Here is a 12,853-nt window from a genome sequence, read left to right on the forward strand (position 1 = left end):
AAATTACTCCTGGATGAAGGTCACACTCGGGGCTTGGGTGCGTGGCGCCTCGACACACACACGCCCCCTCTTACCACGGCCCGGCACTCAGGGCTTGCGCTTCATGGGGGAAATGGGCTGAAGGTTTTTGTCTTTATTCATTATCACCGTTCTTAGTAGACCTATTTTCCGCAAGAGTATAGCCATCATTTTACTAAACGGTGGATCTAAAAATGAATCTATTCCTCCCTTTTCTCATTTCTCATTTCTCATCTTCTCCTGTCGCCGTCTCCTCTCTCCATCCCGGCCTCCCTCACATCAATCCCTCACCTCCTCTGGGCCACATCTCTGGCCCAGCTTGAGGTTGAACTAAGTATCACACTCATCGTACAGGAGGAGGGGAACAAGAACAAACCTGTTACCATGGTGAAACCAGGGCAGCAGGGTACCTCATCAGGTATGACATTTCCAGAACACCAGACTCCTCTTCACTGTGGCCTCACCGCGACTACAAACACCGGGCTCTGCAACCCGGGGAAACAGTCCCGGTTGCTTAGCATTCACGGGGCTCTGTCTTTCTGAAGTAAGCAGAGAATATACGGTGGGATTTGAAAAGAAAATATCCGTAACAGATCAATTGTGTCAGACAAACCGCCTGCTCCGCGGCCTGAAGACATGATGGAAATTGAGAAAACAGACACAGCTGCGAGCATTCCTGTTCACTCCTCTAATGCAACACAGTAAACATGGTAAATAATACATCACACACCGCAGCACCTAGCTCCATACGGTCTGCAGAATCCCTCCCCGTCTTCAGAAACATCTGAAGACCCACACCTTAACCGAGAGCCTCTGTCTCAACCGCCTTGTGTATTTCTTTGTTTGAGCACTTGGGCTGAGGTATGAACATATTACTTACTCTTTGTGCTACACCTACATCCTACCAAGGCACCAGACTACCACTCGAAACATTAAATAAACATTACATATCTTTTGTTCCTGATTCCTATAGCTACTCTGAATTCTATCCACTTGGCACTTTAGAAACTTGCTCAAGCAGCACTTTTCTTTGTAGCAGCTCCAGTATTGATTGAGCGTGTTAATTGTTCTCAGCCTCACCTCAGTCACTAAGTGGCTTTGTTTGAATAAGAAAAAGAGTCTACCAAATTACTTAACCTAAATGTCAATATCATAATAGCAAATATCTGGATGTTCTAATCCCCAAAGCAAGCACACAATATTCATTGTGTGGTTTTACAGATACAAACTTCATGAACACAATTCAGTGAGCCAATTACTGGTCCGCAGCTTCTCAGAAATAAATATAAGATTGGAGGTTTTGGTCATAAGCTATCTCCCTATAGCTCAACTCTCTCTCTCTCTCTCTCTCTCTTGTTTCCAATACAATATAATGTATTAAGAACCTCTGGCATAGCAACTAGCTCCAGCGACATAGCTGTGAATGACCTTTGATGGCTGCTCACTCAGAAACAACTGTTGTAAAACATTATACAATTTAAAAACTATGAGGATGGTGATGAAAATGATTTGTTGAATAAGAGCGATGGATAGATCGAGGATGGATGCCAGCTTCCCTGGCCCCTTTTACACTCACCCTGCCTAAAGGAGGGATCGCTCCAGTTCCCCTTCTCAAGGAGCGCTTTGTGCCATGTTTCTTTAACCTTTAAAGGGCCTTCAGAACTACAGTGTAAGGATGTATAGCATGGAGTGTAGAGTGCTGTGAACTCTAAGGAGGAGGGCTGTACAATTCAGCTCGTAGCTTTAGGCTCTTTTGATGTGTCCATCCCAAAACCTACAGATCAGACATAATATAATTCATATATCTGCCTGTCAATCATCATTGGTTTGGAAAATGTAGAAACCTGGGGATTTCTAACTAGCTTATAATAAAGAAAATTATATGTCAATGATGACAATGGTGATTCACTTGATTCATAAATGCCTTGGGTGGAATCGCAGAATAATGTGATTGTGTAGACTTTGTGCTGCCTGGCTGCGGAATATTCATTCTTAATTAAAAGATTGTTTATGTATTTATGATGTGTGACCGTAGATTACTGATCGATCTCTTTAAAAGACGTGTTGGATGGAATCATTACCAGAGGAAAAAACACACCCTTTATGGTGGAAAGAATCTGTGATTGACGAGTGATGTGTAGCGGTGCTTGGGTGATTTGTGTGTGAGGATGGATGGATGTGAGTAACACCAGTTTTGACAGAGAGAATTTGTGTGTGTGTGTTTACCAGTTTTCAATGTAAGCCACCTGAGGAAGGAGGCAACTGTGTGTGTGTGTGTGTGTGTGTGTGTGTGTGTGTGTGTGCCACTGTTTTCAAAGAAAGCCACCTGAGGAAGGAGGCGTGTGTGTGTGTGTGTGTGTGTGTGTGTGTGTGTGTGTGTGTGTGGTTGAGCATCAGTCAAGCAAAATGAAGACTGAGTTTGGATACAACAGCCAGACATTTACAAAAAAACGACATCTGTGGACTCCCTCAACTCACTCTTACACTCACACAGCAAACAAACACACGACTGCTCGCTGCCATAGGACTCACATCCCCCCAGTTGTGTTAAAAAACACACTGTGTGCTCTGAGCCCTCTCAGGTGTTAATGGCCATCACCGTCTCCGCCCACCAGATCACCCCAGAGCAACTCCACTCCCTGCTTGTGGCACTTTGTCAATAATCACATCATTAAATAAACGGTGAAACAGCACAGGTTGGCATTGCATTGTGCTTGGTTTTTCGTTTGGTTTCCGGTTCCAAACCGGAGGGCGTACGAGGAACAGGTTCAATTTGGCGATTTGGTGATAATGTAACAGTACCCGAGGTTATGGTCTCCCTCTGCTCTCTGAGACAGCTCATAAGTCAGCTCTGGTCCGGTTTCAGTTCGTAGTTCTGACTTCACTTCCTAACTTCAGTTCTGCCTTTCGGTTTTTGTGCTTACCACAGTCATAAAGAAGTAGGCTACCTTTTCGAAACGTACCACACAACTCTTCTGAGTAAAAATGGACGGAGATGATTAATTCAACAGCATCCTTGATGGTCATGGCAAGAGGAAAACGGATCTATGTGTAACATGTCAGTAATCAGCATTTTTTATGACCTGCCTTTGATTTTAAGGGGCCCCTATTTTACCACCAGGTGTGACACTGATTATGTCTGGTAATGGCTAATCCAGTGATTTTCAAACTGTGGTCCTGTTGGTACTGCAGGTGGTCTGTGGAAAAGCAAACTAAAATGTAAAATATTTTTCATAAAAAATATTTTTCATAAAAAATATGTATGTATGATATACAATTTAAATTAAATTGAAGGTATTGTGTGATTACTAAAATAGGCTAGTACAAAGATTAGAACGTTCCAGAATATTTGGTCTAGTGGCTAGGAGGGAACTTTGAAATTCAGTGCTCAGAACCACAAGATGGATCGGTGGATGGCAACAGGTTCTCTGAAGAGAAAAGAGGCAGAGGTTACCAACAATGAAGAGATTGACAGTGAGTCGGAGACATCTACATGCCAGATTCCTCACAAGAAAACAAAGAAAAGGAGGGTGAAAATAATATATAATATATGCCTATAAGAGGTGCGGGTAATTCAGGTAGGACTGTGTGTAGACATATTTTATTATGTGTATTATAAGGTGGTCTGCGAAAATTCTTGTTGATAAAAAGGGGTCCACACACACTCAAAGTTTGAAAACCCTGCTAATCAACATCACACCTGGTAGTAAAAGGAAAAAAGCATAGGTAACATCTCAACCTCATCAAGTCCTCCTAAGATTCAGTAAGGACACACATAGTGGTGTGAGGCTGACATAGCCATGTAAAGAGAGCAACCTCACCCAGACCTCATGTTCAACAGAAGACTACAGACCTTTCCTGTAGCATAGGCCCCATGCGTGGCTCAGGCTCAGATTTACTTTGCACAGACCATGTACATGTCATGCAGATATTTCCTGTTATTATTGACTTTCGCGCTGCCTTTTGTAGATGGGTTGTATTTGCAATTTTGCATAATTTTTACTGTTTATTGACTGTTTATTGACATGTAGCCTATGTATATCTTGTGAATAGTGAATGAGGTCACAATGTTTGTAGTTTTTGGATGCCAGTATAGATTTATATATTGTATATATGCACTTTTGGATTAATGTATATAGCTGTATTTTTGGTACATATGCATTCACTTATTGGCTTGTGTGTATATATATTTTTTTCTCTGGATTTTTGTATGCATTGCACTACTGAACATGTGTTCGCACTTGCTGTGATTATTAATTGCCTGCCTGTGTAACACCACTAATGAGGTTGATCATGTGATCACTCAATTGTATATGTATGGGTGTCTTTTGCATTTTGACTCACGTCTGATGAAGGGCTCGAGTATGCCCGAAACGTCATGGTAAATAAATATCATATTGGGAGCATATACTGGTGTTGCAGACTTTTTCCTCTCTCTTTCAACAGAAGACTACACACATAGGCCTACTGTTAAAAATACGCAAACTGAGAACTGACCCAGTACCAACTGCGACATCCTAATGTCCTCAAAATTTCAGTTCCACTAAAGTCGGGTCACAAACATGATGGTGTAAGCAAACTGATGACCGACAAAGCACAAACACCGACAAACACATGCTGCAGGCCCCCCATGCACAGTATGTTGCCTGCTCCCTCACATTGTGCCTGTCTGGGCTGTCAGAGGAAAGGGGTGGGAGGGGGGGCAGGTGGTGCTGTAACCTTTCTGCGGCTATTCCTGTCGGGAGCAGAGAGCTAGCTGCGATTGGGGAGTGACACGCTGCAAATAGGACCTCATCGGCATTCAGACAGACCGCTCTCAATCAGCATCACGCATACACAGAGATGTATAAAGTACTAGAGACCCAGACTTAAGTAAAAGTACAAGTACTGTATCACAAAAGTGACTTAAGTGGAAGTACTAAAGTATTCAAAATGTTTTGTACTTAAGTATTGCAAGTAGTTTATTTTAAAATGTACTACTCAAGTACTGAAAGAAAAAGTAAAAGTATTGTGTAAAACATCTCAAAGGTCAGAGGGGTATTCCAAGAAAACGGCTAAGTGACAACCATGGGTAAGTTAAAGGACAATTCCGGTATTTTGAACATTGAGCCCCCTTTCTGGTTTGTCTAGGATGAAATAGAGAACATTTTGACTATTGGTTCTGTCTCGGGTATTTGGCTCATTTAGAATCGCCCCTGCCTGTTTCAGAATGGCTGGTGACGTGTCCTTAAAGGTTCACTGTGTAGTTTTAAGTAATTTATTACCTCAAATCAACGTCTTCATTCATAAATAAGTCGTCATTGGTGTAAAATTATCTCACTTATCCTCCTGAGCAGGCGCGATTCTAGGTTTCTTAAACATCCGGGGCTCAGTGGGGGGTATCGAGCGATCGCGGGAGGACGAGATTGTTGACGGGGGGGGGGGGGGGGGGGTATGCAGGATCGCGGACGAGATTGTCGACCGGGGGGGGGGGGGGAGTAGCCTGGCTCCGCCCGCCCACCTACTTCCGCCCAAATTTCATTTTCCCTTCAGTAGTCAGTCCGGGGCTGGGGCTTGTTAGTGGGATTTTGCCCGAACAAATTTCTGTGTGACCAATCAGCGAACAGAGGAAGTGGCTGAGAACGATGACGTCGAAGTAGCGACGTATTGTCAATGACAAGACCCAGCCTCGACAGTTGACTGCAAACATTATCTCTGTCCTTACTATCGAATAGAATTTGTAATTGTTCCTTGAACTCTAAAATTAGATGAACAAAACCTGCAGCTATCGTTGACAGACATCTTCACGCTTCATCTTGTTTTGTTTGTGTACACAGCCTGCGCATGCGCGCAACGTAGTTTCCGGCCGGTCCCGGCGCATGACATATGTCACGACCAAACGCTATTGCGATTGGTTATGGCAGATCCAGAGTGGCACTGGGCAGATCCAATAGTTTTAAACTTCAACAGACACCCGCCTCCAAGTGAGTGAACGTTTGCCAATTACAGCAGTTCCAGACCTTCTGTACAAATGAAATGAAGTACGATGGTCTGGTAGCACCAGGCTAGGGGGGGAGGGCGGCGGACAGAAGGTTGAATTGTCTTTTTTTTAATTATTATTATTTTTTCTAACAAAAATAGATTCGGGGCTATTTCAATTTGATCCGGGGCTTTAGCCCTGAATAAAACAGCCTAGTGACACCACTGCTCCTGAGCGAAGAATCACTTATCTGTATTTACATAGGACGGGCGAGCTCTACAGAGGTTTCTATGTCCTTCCGGTCTATAAAAAACGATGAACTGCCGAGAGGGAAAAAAAGCACTACGTAATCCTATCAAGATCTTCTCTTGTAGCTGCCGAGCGTCTTTGTCATCGTGGTTGTGACTCTCGTTCTCCTCCTCTTCTTCATCGTCCTCCTCCTCGTCCTCCTCGCCTAGCTCCCACCGATCCACTGCCTCTCTGTCCTCTCCCTCTCCCTACCGGCATTGAATCGCCTGATGATGATCTCTGACAATGCACAGACATCGAAAAATAAACGGATAAAGAATGTTTCATTACTAATTAGCACATAGTTCATGCATTGTAGTCGAGCAATAAACTCTAGCCTACTAAAAAAAAAATTATTTGTCGTGTGTCAAGTGTCGCTATACTGCGACGGTAATGTTACCAATAAAAAAATTATATAAACATGACAACATAATTCACTATCTTGCTCGAGGAGTAATTACTCATACATGCTCACACTAATGATTCAATGCAGTTTGAAGTTTGTTTGAAATAACATACCTCATCACCCGAAACAAAACTTGATGTGTTGGTGTTTGTTGTCATAGCTTCTTGAATCTTCCAACAGGTTGCAACGCACATTTGAAAACGCGAGGTGCTAGAGAGCATATTCGTTTGAATGCGAAATAAAATTTAACCACTAGATGGGAGAAAAAATTACACAGTGTGTCTTTAAAACACGTTTTCAGAAATGTGCAACTCACTCAGTGGTTAGTGGTGTTTGTTGATGTTCCAAATCAAGTAGGCCTATAGTAGCGAAATACAGTTTCTGTCGTGTTCGATTGCTATTTTATCGCATTTTGTAAATCCCATTGATTTCTGTTGGAAGACTCATTGCTTGTTGGCCGGAAATGGAAAGGGGGGCTGTTTACATTTGGTTGTAGTCGTTCGGTTCTAGCCCTACTGTTGAGATGGAGAACCGAATGAAAAGACTACAACCAAACCTAAACAGCCCCCCTTTCCGTTTCCGGCCAATGAGCAATGAGTCTTCCAACAGAATCAATCAATGGGATCAATGGGATAACAACGAGCAATGAGTCTTTCTTCCAACAGAATCACTCAAAAGATCAACGTGATAACATTTTTATAATTGTAACGAGTAACGATTCAGCACATGAAAAATGTATTGGAGTAAAAGTATTAAACTCATCAAAAATATGTAGTGAAGTAAAAGTGTAGTAGGAGAAAAAAATAATACTCTAATAAAATGATACAGCATTTTAGTACTTAAGTACAGTAGTGAAGTAGTTCTACTTCGTTACTATACATCTCTGCGCATACACATGTGCACACACACATACACACGGCAACGTATGAACCCAGAAACATACAAACGCATAAACCTACATAGGCTACACACGTTTACTCACAAGCGTCAAAAACTCTTGCGAAAAAGTAACGCATGCACCTGACTGACAAGTCCCCTCCGAGCGCCACCTGGTGGACGTTTTTTAAACGTCATTGATTAAAAGCATCAAGGATAAGATCGCACATGACATTTAATTCCCCCGCTACTTACTCCTCTAACTAATCCCCTGTGATGAGGCAACTCTCCGAGTACAACAATGAATAAATCACGTTTCTTTTAAAAATCCATTACGTTTTGTTTGATTTTAATTATAGGCATCGCTCAGTCAACATCATTAGTGACAGACACTGAGCGAGCCGAGCAGAGAAATGTAAACCTCATATTTTACTTATAATTGATCTATCTGCATATATTTAGGACTAAAACAAAAAAACGTCTACGGAGTTTGCTGGGAGGGAACAAAACTTGTGTTTTTCACAACTCAACCAAACACTAAACACGCAGACACACCCAGGGGACAACCCGCTTTGTTCAGATGACATTTAAAAAACTGTGTGCAAGTGTTTGTTTTGTGCCATCACTCCCCCTGGGGGCGAGGTAGCGCTGCCCCGCTGTCGCTCCAGATTCGGAGCCATCTGGATGTGCATGTGGAGACATTTAGGATGTACACGCACCACTAACGACCACCACACAGTCCCTCCATGCCAGGAGAAGATGTTTATGAATGTCAACATCAGTAGCCCAGTGAAATTGGATTTACTGATATTCGATCAATCCCTTGCTGTTCTAGAAAGCATCTTACCACGCTAACAATAAATCTACAATTATGATAGCTACTGAATATCTCAGAAATATTAACGTTTGTAGAGTAGGCCGTGACAGATCTTAAATTAAACAGTTGGGACACAGTACGGGAGACTAGGTTTGTATCATTAAATTCATGTCTGCAAACCTTGAAAGGTCACATTTTTTTGGTGGTGTCAGTTTTTCCTTTTTTTGGGGGGTTTCTTAGGGTTTATATATTTTGGTCTACTTGAGATTTATTGACGAGTAGGATTTGCCAAAGAGACAGGCAATCAGCCAGTCCTCGACACTCGGGGACCTCGAGTGTCAGCTGGGTCGGACGGGGGACGCTGACAGAATACTGATTCAACGTTGCACTGTCCACTGTCCATCTCCAAAAGCATAATTTCAGCAACTTTTCACGTCCTATTTTCAAGGTTACGTACGTTTCTGTTTCGAAAGATATCTAATTTATGAACAGAAGTATATGAATGTAGTTGTGGAATCATTTAATATAGACAATTGTATGTTACATTTTTTTTTTTACAAATTAGGACAATGTCAAGGGGGCTTTACCATCCCTTAGCATTAGTCCATGTTTCACAAATTCACTTGTATACACGCACACTACACAAATACCCTCCAATGATATAATAAATAATTATTTCAATGGTACAAGATAAGCCATCTGCAATCTCCATAATTACAATTTGTGTCGAAATAATCCATAAAAACTCAAGATCAAAGTCAAGGTTGCTGTGATAATTTCAGACAGTCTATACATGGTGTCCTCTTCCTCCTTGTAGTCATTTAAACTGGCTGGTAGAGCAGACTGTTCCAGCGGATAATCCTGCTGGTCTCATCTGCTACAGCTGGTAGAGCAGACTGCACCAGCAGATAACCCCACTGGTTTCACCTGCCCCAGCTGGTAGAACAGACTGTACCAGCGGATCCATCCCACTGGTTTCATCTATCCCAGCTGGTAGAACAGACTGTACCAGCGATCCATCCCACTGGTTACATCTGCCCCAGCTGGGAGAACAGCTGTGCGGTGCTGTCCACGTTAACCGCTTCCTTCGCTGGCTCTCTGACGGTCTGAGGAAACCAACAAAAAAACACAAATTGTTACTGTTAAAGGGTGCCTATTTAACCACTAGGTGTGTTACAAGCCCTTTCATAATTGATCAACTTGTGACATCACAAGTTAGGCCAGTCAAGTAAGGCTGGTCTATTTAATGGACCGACCAGCCCACAAGTAAAGCTGGTCTATCTAATGGACTGACCAGCCAACAAGGTAGGCTGATCTATCTAATGGGCCAAGCCCACAAGGTAGGCTGGTCTATCAACGGGTGGACCAGCCCACAAGGTAGGCTGGTCCATCAACGGGTGGACCAGCCCACAAGGTAGGCTGGTCCATCAACGGATGGACCAGCCCACAAGGTAGGCTGGTCTATCTAATGGATGGACCAGCCCACAAGGTAGGCTGGTCTATCTAATGGATGGACCAGCCCACAAGGTAGGCTGGGCAAATCTTGGTAGACATTAGACATTACATTTCGAAGTGTCTCTGAGGACCAATTAACAGCACGTGTGGTGGAACAACAGGGGCCTCACTGAGGGACTTTGGACCTTATACCTGCATGGGTTTCTGCGGTGCAGGAGCCACACTTTTAGAGATGCTCTTCACGTCCCTCTGGACCTCTGTGAAGATCTGGTTCAGGTTCTCCACCTTCTCATGTTTCACAGCGTTCATCTGGAAAGACAACACATACACACGTGACATTGCTTCTGAGCAGGTGCTTCGGAGCAGGTGGCGTCCACAGAGCCTGCGACCCCAGAATTGCAGAAGGCGAATACTCTCTCTGTTAAGCTAAATGACCGCAGCCATTCAGTATGGCAGTTACAGCGTTTTTATACATCAACCCTGCGTTCCAATACCGATACTACCATACTATTTAGTATCCCAGAAAAATATATAGCATGGAAAATGCAGCATGCCAAAAATACCAGGATGTTGAACTGCATCCGGGCTATTTTGCAGTATGCAAGCCAGCATGCTTTTTGGCTATTCTGCACAACAATCCTCTGCACGGCAGCAGATATGCTGTGTGCAACAGTGCGTACTTTGTAAGGGGAGCTGCAGTAAATACTACACACACAAAAAGAAAAAGTATGTGATTTGGAACGCAACTCAGGAGTGACAAACAAATCACCTATTTTCAACACAGCATCAAGGCAGAATGTAAGAGTGCTTACTTGTTTCAGCGAGGTTTTGACTCGTTTTGCCTTGTTCTTACTTTTGCCTTGTTTGTTGGCCACCTGGAAGACATTTTGATTCTTCTTAACCCTTGGTTTGTTTTTCCCCATGACTGACCTGCGACAAGAGCAGGAAACAACAATCAGCATGTTACGATTCTGTAACGACTCCTTACTGACTCAGAACCTCCAGATTTCGCTATAATGATCCATACTTGACCTAACCAGTGAGGTCCTTTTTTTTTTATGACCGGGACAGTACATTAAAACATTGATTCAAATGTGCCAGAAATAGACAGGTCTATGTTTATGCAGTACCTACATGCCCATGGACGCAGTCCCATACATTTAAATACATCACGTTCAATTATGTCATCGAAGAACATTTGTAATGTGGACAAATGGTACCTTCCCCACTACATAAAAAAAAAAAAACAGTAATAGCATAATGATTCGTACTTGTAAGTGTCATTCATCAGAATGAATATTAGTCAATCGGAATAAGAATATATGTTTTTCTGGTTGATTCGTAAAATGTGCTAAGGTAAGTAATGTCCGTTTCTGGCAGACGAAGGCAGCCGAATGAACTGAATTGGCTTCAATGTACAAGAGCCGTTCATGTGAAGGTGAAATAAATCGAGGATAGAAAGGTTAGGCTGTTAATCTGATAGCTTTCGTTTCTAATGTTTACAACGCGTAAGGAGAGAGCCACAATGTTTGTACGTGTGGACGCACACGTGACAATTTAAGTTCTAGCAAATCCACAATTCACTTAATTATATTACACTTTAAAGGTGTACAACAACATAAATACATGCATTTCACCGAGGAGGAAAAAAGAGGACCCTCGACATACCTTTAAAATAACTTCGCGACACTCGTGAGTTGCTGTATAGCCTCGTGTGTTTTTATCTGCTGGCTGATGACGTAGAGTGTGCGCGCCGTGCAATGCATGGGAAGACCTTTTATAGGCTACTTGATTTGCATAAACGCCAATATATATATTTGTATATATATTGTACAGACATGGATATATTGGACACATATAGAAATAGATACAGTGTACTAAACACATACAGTACATTCGAAATATATTATACATTATATTTTTTACATTATAAATACATATTATAGGCTTTACATCCATGTGAAAGACTATAAATTACTCCAGTGATGTGCATAATTAATATATAATTATAATAGGTGGCAACCGTGATACAAATCTGAATTTGGATGTCACGCTACCTGAACTGAGAAAAACAAGCATATACATTCAACAATTAAACAATGAAGAATTTGTCAGCAGTACAATTTCTTCGTTACTATTTGTATATTTGTTTATTTTTTGCTTTTTTGTTCATACAATTAGTAATATAAATAAAATCCAAGCAGCTTGTTCATTAAAAAGATAAATGGTTCTGAATCTCAAGCCCCTTGGCGTCAGCAGGTGGCGCTCCAACACCGCTGTCCTACGCGCTCCCCACTCGCTGTATTCTCCACACGTTCATAAACAAGCTGAAGCAGAGATGAGGATCACGTCCATGGTGACGTTACTACCTCGCTTGCAAAGAAACGCAATTTCTGTTATGGTTACGGTTATGTATGCATATTTATACAAACAGAGGTCAAGGGTATAAGCCGACAAAATGCATACGCAAAGAATTGTCCTGTCACCGGTTCTGCTATGCTCCTGCAGTAAACGCTATTGTGAATATTCAGTGAAAAAACGATGTGGAAAATAAGGGCGAAGTAGAGAATCGCCCGGCTAGCTCAGTCGGTAGAGCATGAGACTCTTAATCTCAGGGTCGTGGGTTCGAGCCCCACGTTGGGCGCAAGTATTTTTTCTCCAGAGCGATTTAATAACGTGCATGTAATGAGTACTACTCACTTATTTACTGTTATAACTGCAAGTATTTGTACCCAGTAGACAACAACCGAATATCACGTTACTGTATCCCCTTCTGTATAATCGGGCAGCCTGTAGCCTATGTACTGATGCTTCAGTGTTTCTTGCAGCCATACGCAGCTCAACATCCCAGCACATCAATGATCATCCATTCAAATTCGTATCGGTTTATATGCGATAGGCCTACATTAAAACTCGGAGGAAGGACGGATCGTTTTCAAGCGTAAAGAAAGAAGCAACTGGCGCAAGTGGTGGGGGAGGACTGGAGAGAGTGTGTGTGTGAGAGAGAGAGAGAGAGAGAGAGAGAGAGAGAGAG

At 42.4% G+C, this 12,853-nt stretch overlaps 1 protein-coding gene and 1 non-coding gene across 3 annotated transcripts in view; one reads left to right on the forward strand and one right to left on the reverse strand.

The window, feature by feature from the left end:
- Window positions 1–8,869: 8,869 nt before the first annotated feature.
- rbis (ribosomal biogenesis factor) overlaps window positions 8,870–12,853 on the reverse strand; it is a 19,233-nt gene continuing 15,249 nt past the window's right edge. Inside the window, exons 1-4 of one of the 2 annotated variants that reach the window (XM_084475130.1) lie at window positions 11,488–11,564; window positions 10,632–10,749; window positions 10,012–10,128; window positions 8,870–9,470 (exon numbers count right to left, since the gene is read on the reverse strand). In XM_084475130.1, coding sequence (XP_084331256.1) covers window positions 9,393–9,470; window positions 10,012–10,128; window positions 10,632–10,742 — 306 coding nt within the window. In that variant the 5' untranslated portion in view covers window positions 10,743–10,749; window positions 11,488–11,564 and the 3' untranslated portion in view covers window positions 8,870–9,392. Of the gene's footprint in view, window positions 9,471–10,011; window positions 10,129–10,631; window positions 10,750–11,487; window positions 11,565–12,853 lie in introns of those variants that run through there. The other variant, XM_084475131.1, reaches the window with a different exon arrangement.
- On the forward strand, window positions 12,391–12,463 carry AC3HAE_025790 (transfer RNA lysine (anticodon CUU)). The gene has a single exon. It is a non-coding gene; the product is annotated as a tRNA-Lys (tRNA).

This window comes from Micromesistius poutassou, assembly GCF_964030765.1.
Source record: "Micromesistius poutassou genome assembly, chromosome: 11".
Lineage (NCBI taxonomy): Eukaryota > Metazoa > Chordata > Actinopteri > Gadiformes > Gadidae > Micromesistius > Micromesistius poutassou.